The sequence below is a fragment of the Hemiscyllium ocellatum genome, chromosome 4 (assembly GCF_020745735.1).
Source record: "Hemiscyllium ocellatum isolate sHemOce1 chromosome 4, sHemOce1.pat.X.cur, whole genome shotgun sequence".
Classification (NCBI taxonomy): domain Eukaryota; kingdom Metazoa; phylum Chordata; class Chondrichthyes; order Orectolobiformes; family Hemiscylliidae; genus Hemiscyllium; species Hemiscyllium ocellatum.
In genome coordinates, this window is record NC_083404.1 from 140,836,931 (window position 1) to 140,864,721 (window position 27,791).

The window sequence follows — 27,791 nt, forward strand, 5'->3', positions numbered from 1 at the left end:
TGAGTGGTAAGGGGGAAGGGGTGGGTACAGAGTCCTCGTGATCACTGAGTCGATGCTCTCTGTTTGCCAGCTGCATTGTGTACTGCCACCTGAAGTACCAGAGAGTTCCTGCCAGGTAAGGTCAGGGGAGGTTCTTAACCCCCCAGGACATTAAAATCCTTGCACTTGGCTCACTCAACAACCTGACAGCTATACAGTCATAGAGTCATAGCTCCTGGGTTTTCTAAAACTAAATTCTAATTCAAACTGCTCCCAGTGGGAGTTGAACTTGATCAACAGATTATTGGTCGAGTGACTAGATCACCGTGATTCTAAAAGCCACAGTACCCCACCATCATCCACCCCCCACAAACTCTCCATCCATGGTAAATATGCTGCTGAGACAATACCTCTAAAAACCAGCAAATTGCTGCCACCTCCTCCGCTGAATTCGGTTTCTAGTCTCAGTTAGCCAGAGAGATGCCAGCAGCCTGGGTTCAATTCCCACACTGGCTGAGGATACCAGGAAGCTCCTGAAGCACAGCTGGTTTACCTGGACACGGTGCAGCTGTTCACAGAGAGGAAATTAGGAATGGGCAAAACCAGCCTGCCAAAGAATGCAACGCCCTCCCACTCAGGTCAGGTACTATGAACTGAATCCTTCAAGGACCTGAGGCCTGAAAGTATTTCAGGATGAAAGGCCCTAACAATATTTAATTGGATTTATCTGCTGGCAAAAAGAGCCACACTCACCACGCACCTGCAGGCAGAGCGAGCAGGTATTATCCGGACTCCCGTGTGTGCTCTACCTCTCTTCATCTTGCCCCACCCACCAACCAGTTGAACTGGTGTTTGTTTGTTCAAATGCTTTGGAGGGGCCAGTGTTGGACAGGAGTGGCCAAAGTTAAAAATCACACAATGCCAAGTTATAGTCCAACAGGTTTATTTGGAAACACTAGCTTTCACAGCACTGCTCCACACTTGCCCTTCCCCAGGCTGCACCACAGATATGGGATTGGTTTTGATTAATTTATTAAAATAACTGCACTACAATCACACAGGGCTCTGCCCCAGGATGTACTTTCCTTAAAATGAATGTTAACTCCTGCTGTTACAAACAGAGGCACTGACAGCTAAAGCTGGGACTCAGTTTAAAGGTTTCACCAAAAAAAGACGACGCAACACTCCTTCAGCACTGACCCTCTGACAGTGTGGCACTCCCTCAACACTGAGGATCCAACAGAGCGCACTCTCTCAGCACTGACCCTCCTACAGTGCGGCACTCCCTCAACACTGACAATCCAACAGAGCGCACTCTCTCAGCACTGACCCTCCGGCACTGTGACACTCCCAGTGTACTGACCCTTCCACACGGTAGCGCTCCCTCGACAGTGGATTGGAATTTTGCTCCAGTGTCTGGACTGGGGCTTGAACATGTGACGCTCTGACTCTGAGATGAGAAGACTCCTCACTGAGTCATTGGTTAAAGCATTAATTACATCCAAACATTGTGGAAAATCCCTCCAGAGAATTGTTGCACCATCAAGGAAAAAACTAGTCTTAAGTTGTCCCATTTAATGAGTACTTTCCCTGACTTCCTGGGATTGCTGAGCCTTAGCCTGCAGTTCCTCCATTCCATTGCGAATATGTTGAATGACTGGTTTGTCAGCACTTGACTCTGCTAGTGTCAATGCCTCTTCATAAACACATCTGGCTTCATGATAGTCCCCTGTTGGTAAAGCAGAAAGAAATCAGAGGTTCAATGTTGAAAAAGACACTTGCAGTTTTCTGAAGCACAGGAGGAAATTATTTGGCACACCAAGTCTATAACGGTTCCCAATGCAGCATATCAGCAAGCCTCACACATCGGCCTATCCCCAAAATCCCGCACGGTCATTGCTTTTCAAAATCCTTCTTCCTTGCTGCTTCCAGCTCACTCTCAAACAACTTGTTTCATGGCATTACCGCTCACTGTATTGAAACCTTTTCTTCACACCTTCCCCACCAACCCCTCACACTTGACCCACCATCTCTTTCCCAAAACGTTCCATCAGTGTCATCCTGTACCTTCAGTGAATGGTTATAGTGCAAGAAGAGGCCATTCAACTAGCGGGTCTGTACTGGCTCTCCAATGGAGTAACATAACTCAAATTAATTTTCTGCCCCTTCTCCATAAAACCTTGCACACTTGTCCTGGCTATGAGATAATAATTGAAGCAGCCTACAGCACACACACAGGTAGTGCAGTCCACAGGGCTCTTGTCCGAAACGTCGATTTTACTGCTCCTCGGGTGCTGCCTGAACTGCTGTGCTCTTCCAGCATCACTGATCCAGAATCTGGTTTCCAGCATCTGCAGTCATTGATTTTACCTAGTGCAGTCCATAATCCAACCACTCGCTGTGTGGAAACACAACTCCTCACTTTCACTGCTTCTTTTGCCAACTCCTTAAACCTGGATTCTCTGGTTTTCAGCAGTTTCTTCCTGTGCCCTGTGCCGTAGCTAAACCGGTCACAGTGTTGCCCAGCTTTGACCACGTCCCCCTTCCAACTTGTTGCAGTAAAGAGAACAGGCCCAGCTCCTCCACCACTGTCTTGTTCATCACCACTTTCAGCCAGCTGGCTCCTGAGGCTCTGAGATTTGGGGGAATTTTCTCAGAGGGTTCTGGGTGCTCCATTAAGAACACCGAAGATCAAAATCCAAACTAGTCTGGTATCCCAGAGAATCAAGAGCTACTTGGAGCCAGTGGGAGTGAAGTAGTGGTAGATGATCAGCACTGATTGTATACAACAGAGAAACAGCTGAGGGGCCAGCAGGCCTTCTGTTTGTTATGTTATGGTCTTAAATCCCCTTACTCAGCCTCCCACTTGGAAAATGCTTCTTTTAGTCACCTGTCCCAATATCTCCTGTATGTGCATGTCTCAGTGTCAAAATGTTCTTTATTCAGACTTCCTGTGAAGCAGGTTAATGTGATTTCCTAGTTTACTGGCATTACTGAAATGCAGAAAATGCTCTTCACTTGCCTGGATGACAGTAGCTCCAACATTGAAGACAAAACAGCCCATTTAGTTGTATACCATCAGCAGGGTGTACCATCGACAAGATGCACTGCAGAAACTTGCCAACGTTTCTTCAAGCAGCACCTTCCAAGCCTGTGCTTACCACCAACCAGAAGGACCAGGGCAGTAGGTAGCTGGAAACACCATCCTCTGCAAGTTAATCTTACTCGCTACAGGAATCCCAGCCTCTGACTATAGCCACTGTTCATTTGGGGAGTCCAGTTCAGGTTTTGGTCAAGGATTGTGATAGTGGAGGATTTAGTGATGGTAACACCATTGAATGTCAAGGGGCAGTGGTTAAATTGTCTTCATTGGTGATGGTCATACTTGCCACTTATGAGCCTAAGCCGAGATAATTTCCAGATCTTGGTGCATTTGAACATGGACTGCTTCAGTATCTGAGTCGTGAATGGTGCTGTACACTGTGCACTCATCGGCGAATATCTGCACTTCTGACCTTATTAATGAAGACGATTGGGCTGAGGACACTACCCTGAGGAACACATGTGGAGGAGACCTGGAGCTGAGATGACTGACCTCCAACAAACACAGCTGAAAATGTGTTGCTGGTTAAAGCACAGCAGGTCAGGCAGCATCCAAGGAATAGGAAATTCGACGTTTCGGGCATAAGCCCTTCATCAGGAAGGCTTTTGCCCGAAATGTCGAATTTCATATTCCTTAGATGCTGCCTGACCTGCTGTGCTTTAACCAGCAACACATTTTCAGCTGTGATCTCCAGCATCTGCAGACCTCACTTTTTACTCCAACAAACACAACCATCTTCCTGTGTGCCTGGTATGACAGTTGGGCTCGGGTCCTGTTGCTTACACAGCATTCAGAGAGAGAACAGCACGATTGAATGTGAGGCCAGTAAAGGGACAGCAGGGGCAGAATGTAAAATCCATGGAAATATTCTTACTGCTGAGCAGAGCTCTGAGCTCATACACGATCGCAGATTCACGAACGCCTGCACTGCGATGGTTTTCAGTCACTGATGGACAGCCATGTAACAGGAAGCACACCGCAGTCTGGGGCACTTGTACAAGACCAAGGCAGAGCATCCATGGTTTATGAAAGAGAAACCCTGTTGATGACAGTTCTTTGAGAAGGTGACACATGCGATGGACCAAGGGGAACCGGTGGATTTACTTAGATTTCCAGAAACATTTCATCAGGTGCTGTGTAAGATTATTGTGGGAAATGTAAGCTCAATGTAGGTGCTGTTACTGTGGTGGGACTAGAAAAAGAAAAGTGACCCTTCCCCCTTTTCTCATGGTAATGGAGTGTGTGAACCCGTTTCCCCCCCCACCCCCCATATCAGGGCGGTTCAGCACTGCCGTTACCTCTGTGCATGAGCACTCTGGCCAGGTTACTGAGAATCACACATTGGTCTGGGTGGCTGGTCTCTCGCGCCAGGTTTGAGGCTCTTGTGGCATATTCATAGGCTCGGTCCTGATGGCCCGTCATATCCAGTACAGTGGCCAGATCGTTCATCAGGACAACGGTCTGTGAGAGACAGCACGGGGTGGGGGTGGGGGTGGGGGGGGGGTGGGAAGAGAGAGAGCGAGCGCGCGTGGGTGGGTGGAGAGAGAGACAGCGCAGAGGGAGGGAAGGAGAGTGAACACATAATGAGGAGGAGAGACAGCACAGAGGGAGGGAGAGGGTGAGTGCAGGGGGGGAATGGAAGAGAGAGAGAGAGCACGCAAGCAAGCAAGCAGTGGGAGGTAGGGAGAAAGAGGCGGAGGGGGAACAGACAGAGAGAGAGGACAGAGTCAGGGGCAGAAACACAAGTATCTTTGCAAGTTAATGGATGGGAGTGGAATGATACAACTTCATATCAAAGATTTAGACTGCTAGCCTCTGATCTCAGGAGTCATCAAATAGCAAGACCATCACAGGTGGATATTCTGCCCATTGAGATTGTGCTGGCTCATTCAATGAATGGTTCTTTTGCCTCACTCACCCAATTCTGTCCCATATCTCACAACATTTTCTTCATCTTCAAGTACTCAGCCAATTCCCTTTTGGAAGTTACTCCTGAATTGTGAACTCGCAGCAGATGGTGAATTCGAATTGAAAGCCAGCCTAATGGTGAGCTGGAAACACCGTCGATCACCATAAAAACCCTGCTGCTTCCCAAGCACCTTTTAGTCATCCTTCCCCTCTCTATAAGTTCGATCATTACCAGTTTCCAATCTGGCCTGACTGTGGCTATAGACATACATTAGTGTGGCTGACTCTTTACTGCCTTCTGAAACGGCCAAGCAAATCACTCAATTAGGGGCAGGCAACAGACAGCAACACCCCCATCCCAAGGATGAATTTTGAAAACAAAGACTCCAGCTGAGAGCTAGATAAAGGTTTGGTCCAACTCTTTGGATTTAGTCTGTGCCTCCATTGATAATGGCCAGATTCCCAAATGCTAACGTGAGTAATTTACTGACAACCTTGTAAACAATGAATACTCCATTTCTCTCTTCATATCGGCAGAGTATTTCCAGCATTTTCTCTTCCTCCTTGCCAGGTTTCACAGGCCTTGCACCAGTTTGGTTAGTGCTACTCAGGGTTAAACAAGGTGGCTCTGCAGTACCTACTGATAGGCAGCAAACACCAGGTGGTGGAAGCAGAGTCATTGGGGACATTTAAGCGACTGTTGGACATGCACATGGATAGCAGGGAGCTGAGGGGTGCACAGGTTAAGTTACTATATTTTACATGAGGATTAAATCTCGGCACAACATCATGGGCCTAAGGGCCTGTTCTGTGCTGGACTTCTGTATGTTCTATCATTCTGTGTATCTGTCAGATGGTAACAGGAGAAATCAGAGAGGGGACAGGAGATATTTCAGAGGCTGACAGTGAGACAGCAGGTATGTGCAGACAGACAGAGTGGACAGACAGGGCAGGGGAGAGCCACTGTAGCCCCCCCTACCATCAGGTTCTTTCTTACCTGTGGGTGAGTCTCCCCCTGCACTTGCTGAGAGATTGCCAGTGCCTGCTGATACATACTCTCTGCTAACACCAGCTGCTTCTGGCTTGTCATGTAGCGAGCACACGAGTCCAGGCACATCCCCAACAGCAGACGGGTATTGGCCTTCTCAGCAGCTAGAAAACAAGCACACATGGGTCACACTGCAGCAACCACTGCATTGCAGAACCTCCCAATGCACCTACCTGCAGCTCCAAGCACATCACCTACATCACGTGGGAAAAGCAGCAACTGTTTTCTGCACAGTAGGTTCCCACAAACCGTGACGTAATAACGATCGAATAACCAAATTTACTGCTATCAATAGACTTGAAATGTGGGCCCCACAGCACAGGAACATTTGCTGCCTTTTTAAATATGCCAACAAACCTGTTGGCCACTCCGACAGTGCGGCGCTCCCTCAGCGCTGACCCGCCGGCAGTGCGGCGCTCCCTCAGCGCTGACCCGCCGGCAGTGCGGCGCTCCCTCAGCGCTGACCCGCCGGCAGTGCGGCGCTCCCTCAGCGCTGACCCGCCGGCAGTGCGGCGCTCCCTCAGCGCTGACCCGCCGGCAGTCTTATTTTAGTTTTGCTGTGGTTTGTTCCTCCTGTGACTATATGTACAAAGCCGGGCCCAGTTCTAGCGCCTAGAGCCAGCACACTTGCAGGAAGTGTCTTCAGCTGCAGCTCCAGGAAGCCTGATTTGCAGAGTTGGTGCAGCACCTGAGGACTGTGGAGAATCCATGAGGCTGAGAGCAGCATGGTGAGCACATCCAGAGAGGTGCTCCCTCCACAGACAGCAGAGGAATGGATGACCACCTGCAAGAGTAAAAGGAGGAGGCAAAAAGTGCAGGAATCGCCAGTGGCCATCTCCCCCTAAAACAGTTATAACACTTTAGATAATGCTGGGGGCTTGGTCTCAGAGGAAGCATGTAGCAGCCAAACCCACTGACCATAGTCAGCTCTGCTGCAGTGGAAAGCAAGATGCTGAGTGGGAATGCCGCAGTAACATGGGATTCAATATCAGGGGAACAGACAGGGAGTTCTGCAGAGGTAAAAACAATGACTGCAGAAGCTGGAAACCAGATATTGGATCAGTGGTGTTGGAAGAGCACAGCAGTTCAGGCAGCATCCAAGGAGCAGTGAAATCGACGTTTCGGGCAAAAGCCCTTCATCAGGAATAAAGGCAGTGAGCCTGAAGCATGGAGAGATAAGCCCTCCACACTTCAGGCTCACTGCCTTTATTCCTGATGAAGGGCTTTTGCCTGAAACATCAATTTTGCTGCACTAAGGTAGTTCTGCAGATGCAATCGACACTCCAGGATAACAGGGGCTAGGATCAAGGGGGTCTCCGTGTGGCTACAGGACATTCTGAAGTGGGACAATTGACAACGGTTTTCATGGTTATCATTAGACTCTTAATTCCAGATATTTATTGAATTCAAATTCCACCATCTGCCACAGCAGGATTCGCTTCCATATCCTCAGAATATTACCCGGGTCTCCGGAATAATAGTTTAATAATAATGCCATTAGACCATTACCTCCCTACCCACCACTGACACTCAGGAACAACAATGTGTACTACCCACAAGATGCACTGCACAAATTCACTCAGGCTCGTGAGACACCGCTTTCCAACCCCCCGGCCAAAGGCAGCAGATACATGGGAACACCACCACCTTCAGTTCCCCTCCAAGCCACTCACCAACCTGACTCGGAAATATATCACCATTCCTCACTGTTCCTGGGTCAAAATCCCAGAATTCCCTGCCCAACAGCATTGTGGGTCTACCCAAAGCAGGGACTGCAACAGTTCAAGGCGGCAGCTCACCCCCACCTTCTCAAGGGGCAACTTGGAGTAGGAGCCAGCAAGTCTCACATACCATAAACAGATAAATACAAAGTCAGTCCAAGTATTTCTGGTATATCGCGCCCTGGGCTAATCTCAGAGCACAGGGGTAATATAGAGATTCTCAGAATACTAACAGACAAATGATGATAATTCTCCACCCAGATTTCTTGACATCACTCTAGCAAACCCTCACTCGCTGTACTGGGATTAAACAGCAGAGGGCAGCTTTAGCTACCAATCATTTTTGAGCCAGGGTCAGCATTTATTACTCACTTAGCCCTAACTACCCTGGAGGTGGTGATGGTGGTGTGCTGCCTTCCCAAGCTGCTACAGCCCATGGGATGTGCAGGTGGTGACAACCCAGACTGAAGTGCAGTGATGGTTTCAATCCCATCAATGGACAATCTTACCCGATAAGGATACTTCAGGAACATCCTTCTCTCTCTGGACCTTCTCCTCTAACGTTTCAATGCACCACTTGTAGCCCTCCACAGCCAGGCCGTGCCTGTAAAAGCAGAAAGGAACATCACATGGTATGATCCAGGTGAGCAGGTAACAGTAATGATGGGGGTGACACCGGACAGTGCTGGGTTAACAAAGTCAGCACTGATACTGGGGAGGAAGAATTCATAGTGTGTGTATAAGGTGGGTTTCTAGAGCAGCACATTGAGCTGTCAGGCTGGATCAGAGGAGATTCAGTATTAATTAATAAAAAAAGTTAACTAATAACTTTACTGTAAAAAAAATCCCCTCGGAAAACAATGACGATAATAGGACAGAATTTCATATTCATTCTGAGCCTAGGATCTTAAAATCGGAGCGAATTAGCAATAGTGGACGCGCTGCTAGGCAATAGTTAGCATTTAAAGAAACATTACTTTGTCTACAGCAGACCCAATGAAATTGGATGTAATACAGGGTGACCTCTGTATCTGCAGAATCGTTTTCCATGGTTTCAGTTACCCACAGTTTCCCACCGTCCAACTATACTATAGGGAACCTTCTGGAACCAGGGACCAGGAGGGTAAATTTCCCACTGAAATGAATGGGATCGCTTCTATCCGCGGATTCAAGCTTCCACTGTAGGTCATGTCAGTATGGGGGGGATTACTGTACTCAACAAAGAGATTGACCTACTTTTAGACTTTAAAGCCATCAGGAATATGGGGAGAAAGTGGGAATATGGTGTTGAAAAGGATGAACCATGAACACACGAATGGTCGAGCAAGTTCAAAGGGCAAAATTACCTCTACGCCCTCCTGTTTGTTAGGACACAAAGGGAAAGGTGAATCAATCACGGCTCATCAAAGAAGTGAGGGATTTCATCAGATCAAAGGACGTGAAATATTGGGCTACTGGAGGTAAGGTCAGCAGTCATCATGGAGTGACTTTAATCTATATATTAGATGGAATTCATAGAGTGCTTTCCTCCTGGAACCAACCAGACTGCAGGTTATGTTAGACTTGATGGTGCATGTGTGACAAGGTCAGTGAGTGACCTGAGAGGCAGACAACCCTAGGTAGTTGTAACCAGCACTAAGAGTGAATTGTACTCCCAGTTTGAAAGAGAGAAGACTGATTTAAGGGCAATTATATAGGCAAGAAAGCTGGGCTAGCTGAAGCAAACTGGGATTCTGGGGTTGTTCATAGATCAATAGAGACTCAGTGGCAGGCATTGAAAAGGACATTTCTGTTAAGGGTAGCTCAGCGGTTAGCACTGCTGCCTCACAGTGCCAGGAACCAGGTTTAATTCCAGCCTTGGGTGACTGTGTGGAGTTTGCACATTCTCTCTGTGTCTGTGCAAAATTCCTCTGGGTGCTCTGGTTTCGTTCTACAATCCAAAGTTGTGTAGTTAGATGGACTGACCATGCTAAATTACCCATAGTGTCCAGGCCTAGTGCAGGTTAGGTGGGGTAACTCTAGTACACATGGGTCTAGGTGGGATCCCCTTCAGAGGGCTGGTGCCAGATGGGCCTCTATCTGCACTGAAGGGATTCTGTGATTCCACAACTTCAGATGCTCAGAATAAACATTTTCCTACTAGAAAGATAAATTCTAAGGGAGAAACTGCCACCTGAGATTAACTAAAGAAGTTAAGGAAAGCATCAGGCTTAAGGAAAAAACATATAAATGCACAAAGGTATGTGGCAGGTCAGGTAGCTGGACAGAACATAAAGAACCACAGATAGCAGTTAAGAGATTAATCAGGAGAAAGAAAACAGAGTAGGAGAGAAAGCTAATTAGAAACGTAAAACTGACAGCAAAAGCTCCTGCAAGTATTTAAAACGGGAGTGACAGGGCTAGGCGAGCTGTCAGTGGCTCAAGCCACTCTTGCCTCTCCCATGGATGCTGTATCCTGAGCAGAGGCACCGGCCTGGCAGGGGGCAAGGGTTAAGTGCCCACAGCAAGAGTCTGTGCCTGTGGACTCCAGCTACAGCCCATGAATCATGTACACCAGTGCCTGTGGGAATGAGGGGGGAGGGCTGGGAAATGGAGTGCCAATGTTTGAGGCGTCAGGTTTACTCACTGCTCAGTGCTCACGTAGATGTTGCACAATTTGAGGGACATCTCAATCATTGCATTGTCATCCTGTGAGAGGGAAAGAGTTACAAATCACATCTACATTTTCTACTCCTTACTGTGCTTTGTTAAAGGATTCAGCGATCTCACAACAGCGACAGTGGCCACAGGCAGCAGCCAAGCACTGACCATTCTGCACAAGTACACAGCACAAGAAGCTCAATACCGTTCAGGACAAAGTATCCACTCTCTCCATCACCAACGCCCAGCAGCAGCAGCAGCAGCGTGTACTATCTACAAGATGCACTGCAGAAATTCATCAAGGTTTAGAAAGCGCCTTTCAAACCCACAAACACTTCCATCGAGGACAAGGACATCAGATTCATGGGGACACCACCCCCTGCAGATTGCCCTCCAAGGGACGCATCTCCTGACTTGGAAATGTATCACCATTCCTTGAATGTCACTGGGTCAGAATCCTGGAATTCCCTCCCTAAGGGCATTGGGGGTCTTTCAAGGAGGCAGCTCACCCCCATGTTCTCAACGGGCAACTCGGGCTGGGCAATAAATGCCTGCCCCCACATCCCACCCTTTTTCTGATCTGGCACATTTACCTCTGGAGTTCCAGATTGTAAGAGCTGGCTCATTGCTGCTTTGAAAAGTTTCTCAGCCTAAAGAGATGGAGAGAGAGAGAAAAAGAAAGAGGTGGTGAGAACTGACTGTTTAACAAAACAAGGTAGATCCAGGGCCAGGGTGGGAGGAGGAGGAGGAGGAGGAATAGAAGGGTTAGTGGGGAGATGAGCTGGAGGGCGAGTAGGAGGGGGAGACAGTGGAGGAGACAGGGTTGCACAACATGCCAGGGACATTTCAAGCTTGGGTAAGAGCAACCATTCCAATCACTTACATTAAGGAGATCTCCCCGGAGAAACGCCAGGTTGGCCATCTGCAGAACATCAGGACAAGGGATTGGGTGGTGGTGGGGGGGGGGGGGGGGGGGGGGGGTTTGTACAGAGAGACAGAGAGCGAGTGAGAGAATGTGAAAGAGTGAGAGAGAGGAGACAGTGAGAGACAGACAGTGAATGAGAGAGAGAGCGCGAGAGAATGAGAGAGAGAGCGAGAGAATGAGAGAGAGAGCGAGAGAATGAGAGAGAGAGCGAGAGAATGAGAGAGAGAGCGCGAGAGAATGAGAGAGAGAGCGCGAGAGAATGAGAGAGAGCGCGAGAGAATGAGAGAGAGCGCGAGAGAATGAGAGAGAGCGCGAGAGAATGAGAGAGAGCGCGAGAGAATGAGAGAGAGCGCGAGAATGTGAGAGAGCGAGAGAGAGAGAGAGAGAGACAGACAGACAGAGACAGAGAAAGAGAGACAGACAGAGAGAGAGGGAGAGAGACAGACAGACAGACAGAGAGAGAGACAGACAGACAGAGACAGACAGACAGACAGATAGAGAGAGACAGACAGACAGACAGAGAGAGAGAAAGAGAGAGAGAGAGAACAGAGAGGATGAGAGAGAGAGAGACAGAGACAGAGAGAGAGAGAGAAAACAAGTTAAGAGTGAGAGACAAAGAACGAGACAATAAGAGGGAGACAGAGAGATGGAGGCAGAGTCAGAGGGACAGGGAAGGGAGGAGAGACAAGGAGAGAAAATATGCATCAGAGAAACATGACCCACTCAAAGTATAGACTACATGCACAGTAATCAGCTTCCAGGATGGAGGGAAACCAATATTGCTTAATGAGACGTGAATCGGAGTTTTTTACCTCGCTCCTCAGGACTATCAATAGACAATAGGTGCAGGAGTAGGCCTTTCAGCCCTTCGAGCCTGCACCACCATTCAATATGATCATGGCTGATCATCCTCAATCAGTATCCTGTTCCTGCCTTATCCCCATAACCCTTGATTCCACTATCTCTAAGAGTTCTATCCATCTCTTTCTTGAAAGTATCCAGAGACTGGGCCTCCACTGCCCCCTGGGGAAGAGCATTCCACACACTCACCACTTTCTGGGTGATGAAGTTTCTCCTCAACTCTGTTCTAAATGGCCTATCCCCTATTTTTAAACTGTGTCCTCTGGTTCGGGTCTCAGCCATCAGCGGAAACATGTTTCCTGCCTCCTGAGGTCCAATCCTTTTATAATCGTATACGTCTCAATCAGATCTCAGCCTTCTAAACACAAGGGTATACAAGCCCAGTCGCTCCAGTCTTTCAACATATGATAGCCCTGCCATTCCAGGAATTGACCTCGTGAACCTACGCTGCACTCCCTCAATAGCCAGAATGGCCTTTCCTCAAATTTGGAGACCAGAACTGCACACAGTACTCCAGGTGTGGTCTCACCAGGGCCCTGTACAGCTGCAGAAGCACCTCTTTGCTTCTATACTCAATCCCTCTTGTTATGAAGGCCAGTATGCTATTAGCCTTCTTCACTACCTGCTGTACCTGCATGCTTGCCTTCATTGACTGGTGTACAAGAACACCTAGATCTCGTTGTACTGCCCCTTTACCTAAATTGATTCCATTTAGGTAGTAATCTGCCTTCCTGTTCTTGCCACCAAAGTGGATAACCATACATTTATCCACATTAAACTGCATCTGCCATGCATCCGTCCACTCACCTAACCTGTCCAAGTCACTCTGTAATCTCCTAACATCCTCCTCACATTTCACCCTGCCACCCAGCTTTGTATCATCAGCAAATTTGCTAATGTTATTTTTAATATCTTCATCTATATCATTAATATATATTGTAAACAGCTGCGGTCCCAGCACCGAACCTTGTGGTACCCACTGGTCACTGCCTGCCATTCCGAAAGGGAGCCGTTTATCACTTCACTTTGCTTCCTGTCAGCCAGCCAGTTTTCAATCCAAGTCAGTATTTTGCCCCCAATACCATGTGCCCTAACTTTGCTCACTAATCTCATATGTAGGACTTTATCAAAGGCTTTCTGAAAGTCCAGGTACACTACATCCACTGGCTCTCCATTGTCCAACTTCATAGTTACATCCTCAAAATATTCCACAATTTCCCCTTTGTAAATCCATGCTGACTCTGACCTATCCTGTCACTACTATCCAAATGAGTCGTAATTTCATCTTTTATACTTAACTCCAGCATCTTTCCCACCACTGAGGTCAGGCTAACTGGTCTGTAATTCTGTTTTCTCTCTCCCTCTCCTCTTGAAAGGAGGGACAACATTAGCCACACTCCAATCCGCAGGAACTGATCCTGTATTTATAGAACATTAGAAACTGATTACCAATGTGTTCACTATTTCTAGAGCCACCTCCTTAAGTCCCCTGGGATACAGACCATCAGATCCCAGGGATCTATCAGCCTTCAGACCCAACAGTCTATCCAACACCATTTCCTGCCTAATATAAATTCCCTTCAGTTTATCCATTACCCTGGGTCCTTCAGCCACTATTACATCTGGGAGATTGCTCGAGTCTTCCCCAGTGGTCGAAAGTACCTATTCAACTCTTCTGCCATTTCCTTGTTCCTCATAATAAATTCACCTGTTTCTGTCTTCAAGGGCCCAACTTTAGTCTTAACCATTTTTTTTTCCTTTGCACACACCTAAAAAGGTTTTACTATCCTCCTTTATATTTTTGGCCAGTTTGCCTTGATATTTAATGTTTTCTCCACATATTGCCTTTTTCGTTATCCTCTGTTGCTCTTTAAAAGTTTCCCAATCCTCTGGCTTCCTGTTCATCTTTGCGATGTTATACTTCTTCTCTTCGATCTTTATTCAGTCCTTAACTTCCCTCGTCATCCACAGCCTCCCCTGCCTCCCCTTAGGATCTTTCTTCCTTTTTGGAATGAACTGATCCTGCACCTTCTGCATTATTCCCAGAAATACCTGCCATGCTTGTTCCACTGCCATCCCAGCTAAGGTATTGCACCATTGAAAACTGGCCAGCTCCTCCCTCAGAGCCCCATAGCTCCCTTTGTTCAACTACAATACTGACACTTCTGATTCTCCCTTCTCCCTCTCAAATTGCAGATAAATACTTATCATATTCTGGTCACTACCTCCTAATGGCTCCTTTATTTTGAGGTCCCTGATCAAATTGAGTTCGTTGCACAACACCAGATCCAGAATTGCCTTCTCCCTGGTAGGGCTCCAGCACCAGCTGTTCTAAGAATCCATCGCGGAGGCACTCCACAAACTCCCTTTCTTGGAGTCCAATACCATCCTGATTCTCCCAGTCTACCTGCATGTTGAAATCCCCCAGAACAACTGTAGTAATATCTTTGTGACAGGCCAATTTCAACTCCTTATTCAACTTACACCCTACAAACAGACTACTGTTTGTGGACCTGTAGATAACTCCCATTAGGGTCGTTCTACCCTTAGGATTTCTCATACTGAGTCTACACCTCCTGATTCTATGAGCCCCTCGCAAAGGACTGAATATCATTCCTCACTAACAGGGCCACCCTATCCCCTCTGCCCGTCAATCTGTTCTTTCGATAGCACATCGATAGCTATAGATGAAGTGCCGAAAGACTAGAGGTGGGCTAACATGGTGCCACTGTTTAAGAAGGGTGGTAAGGACAAGCCAGGGAACTATAGACCAGTGAGCCTGACGTCGGTGGTAGGCAAGTTGTTGGAGAGAATCATAAGGGACAGGATGTACACGTATATGGAAAGGCAAAGACTGATTAGGGATAGTCAACATGGCTTTGTGCGTGGGAAACCATGTCTCACAAATTTGATTGAGGTTTTTGAAGAAGTAACAAAGAGGATTGATGAGGGTAGAGCAGTAAATGTAATCTATATGGACTTCAGTAAGGTGTTCAACGAGGTTCCCCATGGGAGACTGATTAGCAAGGTTAGTTCTCACGGAATACAGGGAGAACTCGCCATTTAGATACAGAACTGGCTCAAAGGTAGAAGACAGAGATTGGTGGTGGAGGGTTGTTTTTCAGACTGGAGGCCTGAGACCAGTAGTGTACCACAAAGATCAGTGCTAGGTCCACTACTTTTCATCATTTACATAAATGATTTGGATATTAACATAAGAAATATAGTGAATAAGTTTGCAGATGACACCAAAATTGGAGGTGTAGTGGACAGCGAAGGAGATCATTTTAGATTACAATGGGATCTTGATCAGATGGGCTAATGGGCTGAGGAATGGCAGATGGAGTTTAATTCAGATAAATGTGAGGTGCTGCATTTTGGGAAAGAAACTCTTAGCAGGCCTTATACACTTAAGGGAGTGTTGCTGAACAAAGGGACCTTGGAGTGCAGGTTCATAGCTCCTTGAAAGTGGAGTCACAGGTAGATAGGATAGTGAAGGCGGCGTTTGGTATGCTTTCCTTTATTGGTCAGAGTACCGAGTACAAGAGTTATGAGGTCATGTTGCGGCTGTACAGGACATTGGTTAGGCCACTGTTGGAATATTATGTGCAATTCTGGTCTCCTTCCTATAGGAAAGATGTTGTGAAACTGGAAAGGACTTACAAGGATGTTGGCAGGGTTGGAGGATCTGAGCTATAGGGAGAGATTGATTAGACTGGGGCTGTTTTCCCTAGAACGTCGGAGGCTGAGGGTTGACCTTATAGAGGTTTATAAAATCATGAGGGGCATGGATAAGATAAATAGACAAAAATTTTTCCCTGGGGTCAGGGAGTCCAGATCTAGAGGGCATTGGTTTAGGGTGAGAGGGGAAAGAGATAAGAGAGATCTAAGGGGCAACTTTTTCACACAGAGGGTGGTATGTGTATAGAATGAGCTGTCAGAGGAAGGGGTGGAAGCTGGTACAATTGCAACATTTAAGAGGCATTTGGATGGGTATATGAATAGGAAGGGTTTGGAGGGATATGGGCTGGGTGCTGGTAGGCGGGACTAGATTGGGTTGGAATATCTGCTCGGCATGGATGAGTTGGACAGAAGGGTCTGTTTCCATGCTGTACACCTGTTTGACTCCATGACTCTCTATAGCCTTGAATATTCATTTCCCAGGCTCTGTCCACTTGAAGCCAAGTCTCAATTATCCCCACAACATCGTACCTGCCAATTTCCAACTGAGCCTCAAGCTCATCCACCTTATTTCTTATGGTTCATGTATACATATGTATAATTCTTAATTTGTTACTCCCCTCACCCTTGCTATCAATCCCTATTTCACTTGACCATACTGTATGATCCCTTCTTGAGTTTTCTGCTCTGTTGATTCGGTTGTCTTTTTTAACTTCTCTTATCCTTACTTTCCCTTTAACTTCCTTCTTGAATTTCTAGTTTGTCCCCTCCCCCTCACACACACACCTTAGTTTAAACACCCCTGTGTTGCAGTGGCAAACCTGCCTGCCAGAATGCTGGTCCCCCACCTATTAAGGTGCAACCCGTCCCTTTTGTATAATTTATCCTTACCACAAAACATACCCCAGTGATCCAACAATTTAAATCCTTGCTTCCTGCACCAGTTCCGCAGCCCCACGTTCAAGTCCATTATCCCCCGTTCCTGACCGAGGAACTGGAAGCAAACCGTAGGTAACTTCCCTGGAAGTCCTGTTTTTCAGCCTTCTTCCGAGTTCTCTGAGGTCCCGTTGTGGAATGGCCCTCCTCTTCTTCCCGACGTCATTTACACCATCACCTCTGGCTCCTCACCTTCGCCCTTGAGGGTTCCCTGCACTCTGTCGGTGATGTCCTGGATCCTGGCACCAGGAAGGCAGCACACCATCCTTAAATCCCGCCTGTTATTGCAGAAACCCCGGTCAGTCCCTCTCACTATGGAGTCCCCTATTACCACGGCTCTGTGTGACATCTGACTCCTTGGCTCTGCCTCCATTGGCAGACCTGTCTGCCTCTCGGACTGGCAGTGTCGTCTGTCTCGACAGTTTCCAAGAGAGTCAACCTGCTCATGAGAGGCATTTCCCCCGGGGATCTCTTGTACAGGAATCTCTTCCTTCCTTATTGTCATCTCCCTGCTCTGTGTAATGACCTCACTGAAGATTCTCGCTCATGTAAGAAAACCCAACTTCAGAAAGGAAGCAAGAGAGCTTTGCTGTGCAGTCACAGTGCCCCTACCTCCAGTCTCTCGTGCCTCTGAACAGTTTCATAGCAAATCTGAGCAGACTGATTAAACAGCAGGAAGCAATGATTTCTACAGTATGCAAAAGAGGGTGCTGATTGATCACTCTAGAGTTGGCCCTGAAGGAACTCTTCACTCTTGTTAACTGATTAAATTCAAGCCAGGCAAGTGAGTAAAACCGTCGGAGTGGGGACGTAGTAGGGATCAACTGTACCAATTATGCTTCTTTTGATCACTGAGGAAAGGGCTGTGTACACACTGAATACTGTTCAGGGCTAATGCGGCAGAGTTAATCAGTGCATGAGCATCCAAAGCCTGCAAAACTGTGCACACAGTCAACAATAACAGATGTGATTCTGTTTTGGACAACACTTGACTGCACTAAGAATTCACCTTTAAACTCTATGGAAGGAATAAATTAGAGAAATTAGGCTTATTCTTCATGAAGCAGAGGAGATTAAGAGGAGACCTTTTTGAGATGTTCAAAATGATGAAGGATAGGGTGCAGAACGATATTCTGTTTGCACTGGCTGGTATGTCAGTAACAAGGGATCACAATTTCAAAATTGTCAGCAAAAGTGAGAAAGAAATTGTCTTTATTCAGAGAGTGATAAATGTGTGGAATTCATTGCCGCAGAAGCCTGTGGAGGCCTGGTCATTGAGTATATTTAAAACAGAGATAGATAAGTTCTTGATTGCCAAGGGGATCCAAGGATACCGGGAGAAATCAGGAAAATGAGTTTGAAAAACCTATCAGCCACGATTGAATGGTGGGGCAGACTGGCCTAATTTCAGCTCCTATGTCTTATGGTCTTGATAGGATTTGGAATGTGTTGCCTGGGAAATGCTGCAGGCAGATTCCGCAGAAGGTTTCAAAAACAAAGAGCTGCATGTCGCTTTGACAGGGATGATTCTGGATATCAGGTTGGAGAACGGGACTAGCTGGGGAGCTCATTCAGGAGCTGGTACAGACATAATGGGTTTAATGGCTTCCTTCTGTTCTGTAAACTTGATGATTAACAGTCAGGCTCATTACTTGCTTTATTTGCTTGTGCAAGAAGATACATTTATTCAAAAAAGGACCCAGTCTGCAGGCAAAATAAATACCCTTGTGTTTCAGTCGCGATTAGCGACAAACAGACAGCGTACATTTTTCTAAGAATAGACATTAAGTTGAAGTTGTATGCCGCACTGACCCTCCGACAGCGCGGCGCTCCCTCAGCACTGACCCTCCGACAGCGCGGCGCTCCCTCAGCACTGACCCTCCGACAGCGCGGCGCTCCCTCAGCACTGACCCTCCGACAGCGCGGCGCTCCCTCAGCACTGACCCTCCGACAGCGCGGCGCTCCCTCAGCACTGACCCTCCGACAGCGCGGCGCTCCCTCAGCACTGACCCTCCGACAGCGCGGCGCTCCCTCAGCACTGACCCTCCGACAGCGCGGCGCTCCCTCAGCACTGACCCTCCGACAGTGCCCACTCCCTCAGCACTGACCCTCCGACAGTGCGGCACTCCCTCAGCACTGACCCTCCGACAGTGCGGTGTCCCCTCAGCACTGACCCTCCGACAGTGCGGTGCTCCCTCCGTATGGCAATTGAAGTGGCAGCCTGGATAATATATCCATGTCGCCACTACATACCTTGACCAAGCATTGGGGTGAGTTCCAGGTTAGCTGGCTACCTACATGCCTGCCCATAAAATACAACGTACAGACTGTCACTCACACCCTATGGCTGCAGCCTCTGGTTATGTCTGACAAAGCTGTTCTAAAACTGAAGCAAACAAATGCTCAGCAGGCGATGGCTTGTCTGCACTGGCAGATGTGTCCACAAAACACAAAGAACCCAGCTCCCATTCAGCTCCTGGGCATGAAAACAGGCACACTGTGAAACAACATCAACGAGAACAGAGTCACAGCATTGGGAGGACCTGAGATGGGCTAGAGATCACTCAGGCACCCCACTCCCCAGGACAGCACCCCAATCCCCACAGGAACCACATTCCCCAGTACAGCACCCCACTCCCCGGGACAGCACCCCACTCCCAACAGGCTCCACACCCCCCGGGACAGCACCCCACTCCCTGGGACAGCACCCCACTCCCAACAGGCTCCACACTCCCCAGGACAGCACCCCACTCCCCGGGACAGCACCCCAATCCCCACAGGAACCACATTCCCCAGTACAGCACCCCACTCCCCGGGACAGCACCCCACTCCCAACAGGCTCCACACCCCCCGGGACAGCACCCCACTCCCTGGGACAGCACCCCACTCCCAACAGGCTCCACACTCCCCAGGACAGCACCCCACTCCCCGGGACAGCACCCCAATCCCCACAGGAACCACATTCCCCAGTACAGCACCCCACTCCCCGGGACAGCACCCCACTCCCAACAGGTTCCACACTCCCCGGGACAGCACCCCACTCCCAACAGGCTCCACACTCCCCAGGACAGCACCCCACTTCCAACAGGCACCCCACTCCCAACAGGAACCACACTCCCCGGGACAGCACCCCACTCCACACAGGAACCATACTCCCCAGAACAGCACCCCACTCCCCGGGACAGCGCCCCACTCCCCGGGACAGCGCCCCACTCCCCACAGGGTCCACACTCCCCAGGAGAGCATCCCACTCCCCACAGGCACCACACTCCCCGGGACGGCACCACACTCCCCGGGACGGCACCACACTCCCCGGGACGGCACCACACTCCCAACAGGCACCCCACTCCCTGGGACAGCACCCCACTCCCAACAGGGTCCACATTCCCAGAGACAGCACCCCACTCCCCACCAGCACTCCACTCCCAACAGGCATCACAGTCACAACAGGCACCACAGTCCCCGAGACAGCACTCCCGGGACAGCACCCCACTCCCCGGGACAGCACCCCACTCCCAACAGGCTCCATGTCCCTGCAAACCTCTCAAGTTGGACCCTGCCCCACCCCCCCCCACCCCTCTGTGGCCTTTGAACCCTAGGCCCGTGCTGTTTACCTGTATGAAGGTGTAGGTGACAGCCTGGCTATTCTGTGACTGCTGGGCGAGCTTTAGGGCCTGGTGTAAATAACGGTCAGCATCTTCCAGCTCCATCATCATGGCACTCAGCTGTTGAGAGTCAGCACAGGTTAACAGGAGCCAACCAACCTCCCTCCGCGATACAGGAACAGTGTCTTACCCGGGGCAACCCAAGAACTGTCCAGCCCCGAAAAGCAGCTTGGAAACTGCTCCAACCTCTGCTGTGGGGTTCACAAACTGGACAGTAGAGAGAGAGCATGAGTTTAGTTGTTCAATGGCCTTCCTCTCATTCTCTCCACACCTGGTATAGTGACACCCGCACAATCTCTTATTTCTAATTATGTCCTCTGGTTCTAGACTCTCTCAGAAGGGGAAACAATCTCTCCGCATCTACCCTGTTAAGTCCCTAAGAACCATGTATGTTCCAATAGGTCACCTCTCAAATTCTTCTCAACTCCAATGAGTCCATGCCCAGCCTACTCAATCTATCTCACAAAACAGTCTGCCTTTACACAGGATCAAACGAGTGAACCTTTCCTAAAACGCTTCCAAGACCAGTATGTCTTTCATTAGTTAAGGGGCTCAGAACTGCTCACAGTATTCCAGCTGTGGTCTGACTAGTGCCTTGAATAGTCATAGAGATATACAGCATGGAAACAGACCCTTCGGTCCAACCTGTCCATGCCAACCAGATTCCCAACCCAATTTAGTCCCACCTGCCAGCACCAGCCCATATCCCTCTAACTCTTCCTATTCATATATCCAACCACATTCCTTTTAAATGTTGCAATTGTACCAGCCTCCACTAAATCCTCTGGCAGCTCATTCCATGCACGCACCACTCTGAGTGAAAAAGTTGCCCCTTAGATTGTCTTATACATCTTTCCCCTCCCACCCTAAAGTTTAAGAAAAATATCTCCCACTTTTACACTCCCCTCTCTTTGTTAAAAAAGGCTAAGATTGCATTTGCTTTCCCTATTACCGATTGATTGGATGCTAGCAATTTGAAATTCATGCGGGAGGAATCAAAAATTCTCTGTGCTGTAGCTTTCTGCAGCCTCTCTCCATTTAAATAATATTCATCTCCTTTACTCTTCCTGCCAACGTGGATAACCTCACCTTTCCTCACATAATATTCCACCTGTCAGCTTTTTGCCCACTTGCTTCACCTGTCTATATGTCTCTGCAGACTCTGCATCATCCTCCCAACTAGCCTTCCCACCTACTTTTGTGCTGTCCACAAATTTGGCCACAGTACATTACTTTCTTCATCCAAGCAATTAATACTAGAATAATATCATGAAAGGGCTGGACAGAGTGGATAGTCAGAAGTCCCTTCCACTCGTAAAAGGAACAAAAATTAGACAACATAAATTTAAAAATCACACAACACTAGGTTATAGTCCAACAGCTTTATTTGGAAGCACTAGCTTTCAGAGTGTTGCTCCTTCATCAGATAGCTGTGGAACAGGACCATAAGACACAGAATTTATAGCAAAAGATCAGTGTCATAAAACGACATATTGAACAAACCCATCTTTTAGAATAGGCTGCAGGTTTTGGTTCATTAATAAGTAAATCCTAGAACTTCTTTTAAGCCACATTCTCAAGATAACTTAAGGTTTCATATATAAAAAAAGTGACATCTCAGCTCAGACAATGCATAAAAGGTGTGAGGTCAGAGTCTGTCTGTATCCCAATCTTGAGTCAGACTGGTTCCATTTCCAAAGTAGGAATTACACACATACATGCCACACACACACACACACACACACACACACACACACACACACACACACACACACACACACATCTATGGGGTGAATTTGCATTTGTAGATACATCTGTTTTTGCTTAAAAAGCACACAAAAGTCAATCCATACAACATTTTATTAATTCCTACTTTGGAAATAGAACCATTCTAACTCAAGATTGGGATACAGACAGACTCTAACCTCACACCTTTAAGACATTGTCTGAACTGAGATGTCACTTTCTTTTTATAAAACCTTAAGTTATCACGAGAATGTGACTTAAAAGTAGTTCTGGGATTTACATATTAATGAATTGATACTGCAACCCCTTCTAAAAGATGAAAGACTTAACAACAATCTAGGTTTGTTCAATATGTCACTTTAATTGCACAATGATTTTTTTGCTATAAATTTTGTGTCGTATGATCTTGCCCCACTAGCCACCTGATGAAGCTGCAGTGCTTTGAAAGCTAGTGCTTCAAAACAGACCTGTAGGACTATAACCTGGTGTTGTGAGATTTTTAACTTAGTCCACCCCAGTCCAACACCAGCTCCCCCACATCATAAATTTAGTGACATACAAAATGTGATATGTGATGGGAGTTAATTCTTTTTCACACAGTGAGAAGTTAAGGTTTGGAATGCACAGCCTGGAAATGTGGTGGAGGCAGATTCAATTGGATTAGATTACTTATAGTGAGGAAACAGTCCCTTCGGCCCAACAAGTCCACACCGACCCGCCGAAGAGCAACCACCCAGACCCATCCCCCTACATTTAACCCTTCACCTAACACTACGGGCAATTTAGCATGGCCAATTCACCTAACCTGCACATCTTTGGACTGTGGGAGGAAACCGGAGCACCCGGAGGAAACCCACACAGATACGGGGAGAACGTGCAAACTCCACACAGAGTCGCCTGAGGCGGGAATTGAACCCGGATCTCTGGCGCTGTGAGGCAGCAGTGCTAACCACTGTGGCACCATGCCGCCCACGGTGAGGCATTAAAGTCAGCATTTGATGATTACTTGCAAAAAAGTAGTGTGCAAGAGTATGGAGGAGAACGTGGGGGATCAGCACTAGATGACACCCATTTCAGGAGGTGACGCAGACATGACGGGCCCAATGGCATCCGCCTGCACCATAACCATTTTGTGATATATCGTAAATAATTACAGGGCCAGCATTGATCCCTGTGGCACTCCACCAGTTAAAATTTGCCATTTGAAAATGCTCCCTTATCCAAACTGTCTGTCTTCTGTTAGTTAGCCAGTTCTCTATCCACAGCATTAAACTGTCTCCTCTTAAGTAGGAGAAAGTGAAGACTGCAGATGCTGGAGATTGGAATCCAAACGTGTGGTGCTAGAAAAGCACAGCAGGTTAGCACCTTCTGAATAGATCACATTTACAATTTTCCCTTTACTTCATTCTGCTCATCACTTTTTTAGAATTCTTCGAGGAAGTAATCGGGTCGGACTTCTCTTTAATTGAAACCATCTTACTGCTGCTTGGTCATATTTCTAAATTATCTGCTATTACATCCTTTATAACAGGTCCTAACATTTTCTCAATAACAGATGTTAAGGTAACAGAGTTACAGATACCATTTTTTTGTTTTCTCCCCTTTCTAAATTCAGGGGTGACATTAGCAGTTGTATTATACATTGGGGTTAGTTACCAGCTAGAAGGCTGGTGCTGGTTTATTCCTCCTAGTGAAGGTGGGGGTGTCATTTGGGCCAGAATGGAGATCCAGATGACTGACTGCTGCTTTGAGACAGGGAGCGGAAAGATTGCCCTTTGACTCGCACACAGGCTGTTGTCGATGAGATGACAACGTTTGAATTGACACAGGGAGGAAGAAAGAGAAAGAAACAGACAATTCCGAACCTTGGCCTTTTTGATCAGCAGGATGATCTCATCCTCAGGGTTCTCTTGCTCACTCTCATGGCGGGAGAACAACTGGATGGCAGCGATAAATGCTGGAGAGAAGGAAATCAGAAAACAGCATCTCAGAGAGAGTAAGGAAATCAGTGGCAATCCCAATCATGAGAGAGTCCAGAATCAGCTAAATGGGGTCCCATGTGGAGTAGAATGAGGCAGATTGGTGGGAATGGAGGGTCAGATTGCAGAGGCAGACTGGGGGCAAGGTCACACTGGGGGGGAAAGGTCACACTGGGGGGGAAAGGTCACACTGGGGGGGAAAGGTCACACGGGGGGGAAAGGTCACACGGGGGGGGAAGGTCACACGGGGGGGGAAGGTCACACGGGGGGGAAGGTCACACGGGGGGGAAAGGTCACACGGGGGGGAAAGGTCACACGGGGGGGGGGAAGGTCACACGGGGGGGAAGGTCACACGGGGAGGGCAAGGTCACACTGAGGGGGAGGGCAAGGTCACACTGAGGGGGCAAGGTCACACTGAGGGGGGCAAGGTCACACTGGGGGGGGCAAGGTCACACTGGGGGGGGCAAGGTCACACTGGGGGGGGCAAGGTCACACTGAGGGGGGGCAAGGTCACACTGAGGGGGAAGGTCACACTGGGGGGGGGAAGGTCACACTGGGGGGGGGAAGGTCACACGGGGGGGAAGGTCACACTGGGGGGGCAAGATCACACTGAGGGAGGGAAGGTCACACGGGGGGGCAAGGTCACACTGAGGGGGGGCAAGGTCACACTGGTGGGGGGGCAAGATCACACTGGGGGGGCAAGATCACACTGGGGGGGCAAGATCACACTGGGGGGGGGGCAAGATCACACTGAGGGGGGGAAGGTCACGAGGGGGGGCAAGGTCACACTGGGGGGGGGCAAGGTCACACTGAGGGGGGAATGGTCACACTGAGGGGGAGGGCAAGGTCACACTGGGGGGGGCAAGATCACACTGGGGGGGGCAAGATCACACTGGGGGGGGGCAAGATCACACTGGGGGGGGCAAGGTCACACTGGGGGGGGCAAGGTCACACTGGGGGGGGGGAAGGTCACTGAGGGGGGGGCAAGGTCACACTGAGGGGGGGGCAAGGTCACACTGAGGGGGGAATGGTCACACTGAGGGGGAGGGCAAGGTCACACTGAGGGGGCAAGGTCACACTGGGGGAGGGCAAGGTCACACTGGGGGGGCAAGGTCACACTGGGGGGGGGGCAAGGTCACACTGAGGGGGGGGCAAGGTCACACTGAGGGGGGTCAAGGTCACACTGAGGGGGGTCAAGGTCACACTGAGGGGGGGGCAAGCTCACACTGGGGGGGCAAGCTCACACTGGGGGGGGCAAGCTCACACTGAGGGGGGGCAAGATCACACTGGGGGGGGCAAGATCACACTGGGGGGGCAAGATCACACTGGGGGGGGCAAGATCACACTGGGGGGGGGCAAGATCACACTGAGGGGGGGAAGGTCACACGGGGGGGCAAGATCACACTGAGGGGGGGACAAGATCACACTGAGGGGGGCAAGGTCACACTGGGGGGGCAAGGTCACACTGGGGGGGAATGGTCACACTGAGGGGGAATGGTCACACTGAGGGGGAGGGCAAGGTCACACTGAGGGGGCAAGGTCACACTGGGGGAGGGCAAGGTCACACTGGGGGGGGGCAAGGTCACACTGGGGGGGGGGCAAGGTCACACTGGGGGGGGGCAAGGTCACACTGGGGGGGGCAAGCTCACACTGAGGGGGGGGCAAGCTCACACTGAGGGGGGCAAGCTCACACTGGGGGGGCAAGCTCACACTGGGGGGGCAAGCTCACACTGGGGGGGCAAGCTTACACTGGTGGGGGGGCAAGATCACACTGGGGGGGCAAGATCACACTGGTGGGGGGGCAAGATCACACTGAGGGGGGGAAGGTCACACGGGGGGGCAAGATCACACTGAGGGGGGGACAAGATCACACTGAGGGGGGGACAAGATCACACTGAGGGGGGGCAAGGTCACACTGGGGGGGGGCAAGGTCACACTGAGGGGGGGGCAAGGTCACACTGAGGGGGGGGCAAGGTCACACTGAGAGGGGGGGCAAGCTCACACTGAGGGGCAAGGTCACACTGAGGGGGGGAAGGTCACGAGGGGGGGCAAGCTCACACTGGGGGGGGCAAGCTCACACTGGGGGGGCAAGATCACACTGGGGGGGCAAGATCACACTGGTGGGGGGGCAAGATCACACTGGGGGGGCAAGATCACACTGGTGGGGGGGCAAGATCACACTGAGGGGGGGACAAGATCACACTGAGGGGGGGGCAAGGTCACACTGGGGGGGGGCAAGGTCACACTGAGAGGGGGGGCAAGGTCACACTGAGGGGGGGGGCAAGGTCACACTGAGGGGGGGGCAAGGTCACACTGAGAGGGGGGGCAAGGTCACACTGAGAGGGGGGGCAAGGTCACACTGAGGGGGGGGCAAGGTCACACTGAGGGGGGTCAAGGTCACACTGAGGAGGGGGCAAGCTCACACTGGGGGGGCAAGCTCACACTGGGGGGGGCAAGCTCACACTGAGGGGGGGCAAGATCACACTGAGGGGGGCAAGATCACACTGGGGGGGGCAAGATCACACTGGGGGGGGCAAGATCACACGGAGGGGGGGGGAAGGTCACACGGGGGGGCAAGATCACACTGAGGGGGGGACAAGATCACACTGAGGGGGGGACAAGATCACACTGGGGGGGGCAAGGTCACACTGGGGGGGGGCAAGGTCACACTGAGGGGGGGGCAAGGTCACACTGAGGGGGGGCAAGGTCACACTGAGGGGGGGGCAAGGTCACACTGAGAGGGGGGGCAAGGTCACACTGAGAGGGGGGGCAAGGTCACACTGAGGGGCAAGCTCACACTGAGGGGGGGAAGGTCACACGGGGGGGCAAGATCACACTGAGGGGGGGCAAGGTCACACTGAGGGGGGGGCAAGGTCACACTGAGAGGGGGGGCAAGGTCACACTGAGAGGGGGGGCAAGGTCACACTGAGGGGGGGGCAAGGTCACACTGAGAGGGGGGGCAAGGTCACACTGAGGGGGGGGCAAGGTCACACTGAGGGGGGGGCAAGGTCACACTGAGAGGGGGGGCAAGGTCACACTGAGGGGGGGAAAGGTCACACTGAGAGGGGGGGCAAGGTCACACTGAGGGGTGGCAAGGTCACACTGAGAGGGGGGGCAAGGTCACACTGAGAGGGGGGGCAAGGTCACACTGAGAGGGGGGGCAAGGTCACACTGAGAGGGGGGGCAAGGTCACACTGAGGGGGGGGAAAGATCAGAGGCAGGGCACAGCGGGTCAGGTTTGGATTACTCCCTGCGTGGACCCCACGACCCCGCTGTGCACCCTGACCCTGACCCTGACGGTGACCCCGGGTGGTGGGGATCCGCACGGGGCTCGGAGGGAGGGGGGTATCGGGGTCCCCTCTTACCCAGGGTGGCCGCGCTGGGGATGCCGTTCCCGGGGCGGGCTCCGCGGCTCGGGGCAGGGGCAGGGGCAGGGACCGGGGTCGGGGCCGGGGCCGGGGCCGGGGCCGGAGTCGGGGTCGGGGTCGGGGCCGGGGCCGGGGCCGGGGAGCCCCACGCCCCGCGGATCCTGATCCTCCGGCCGCAGCTCAAGCCCCGGGAGCCCACCGACAGCAGCATCACCACAGCAACGGGCCGGA

General features: G+C 50.2%; 1 protein-coding gene across 1 annotated transcript; it reads right to left on the minus strand.

Annotated features, from left to right (window-relative positions):
- Positions 1 to 905: 905 nt before the first annotated feature.
- Positions 906 to 27,791, minus strand: ttc19 (tetratricopeptide repeat domain 19). The gene is made up of 10 exons (XM_060823933.1): positions 27,558 to 27,791; positions 24,079 to 24,170; positions 20,417 to 20,527; positions 11,283 to 11,321; positions 10,993 to 11,049; positions 10,386 to 10,447; positions 8,269 to 8,363; positions 5,988 to 6,142; positions 4,381 to 4,543; positions 906 to 1,708 (listed from the first exon to the last, which is right to left on the minus strand). The coding sequence occupies exons 1-10, from the start codon at positions 27,769 to 27,771 to the stop codon at positions 1,554 to 1,556; spliced, it is 1,143 nt and encodes a 380-aa protein (XP_060679916.1). The 5' UTR covers positions 27,772 to 27,791; the 3' UTR covers positions 906 to 1,553.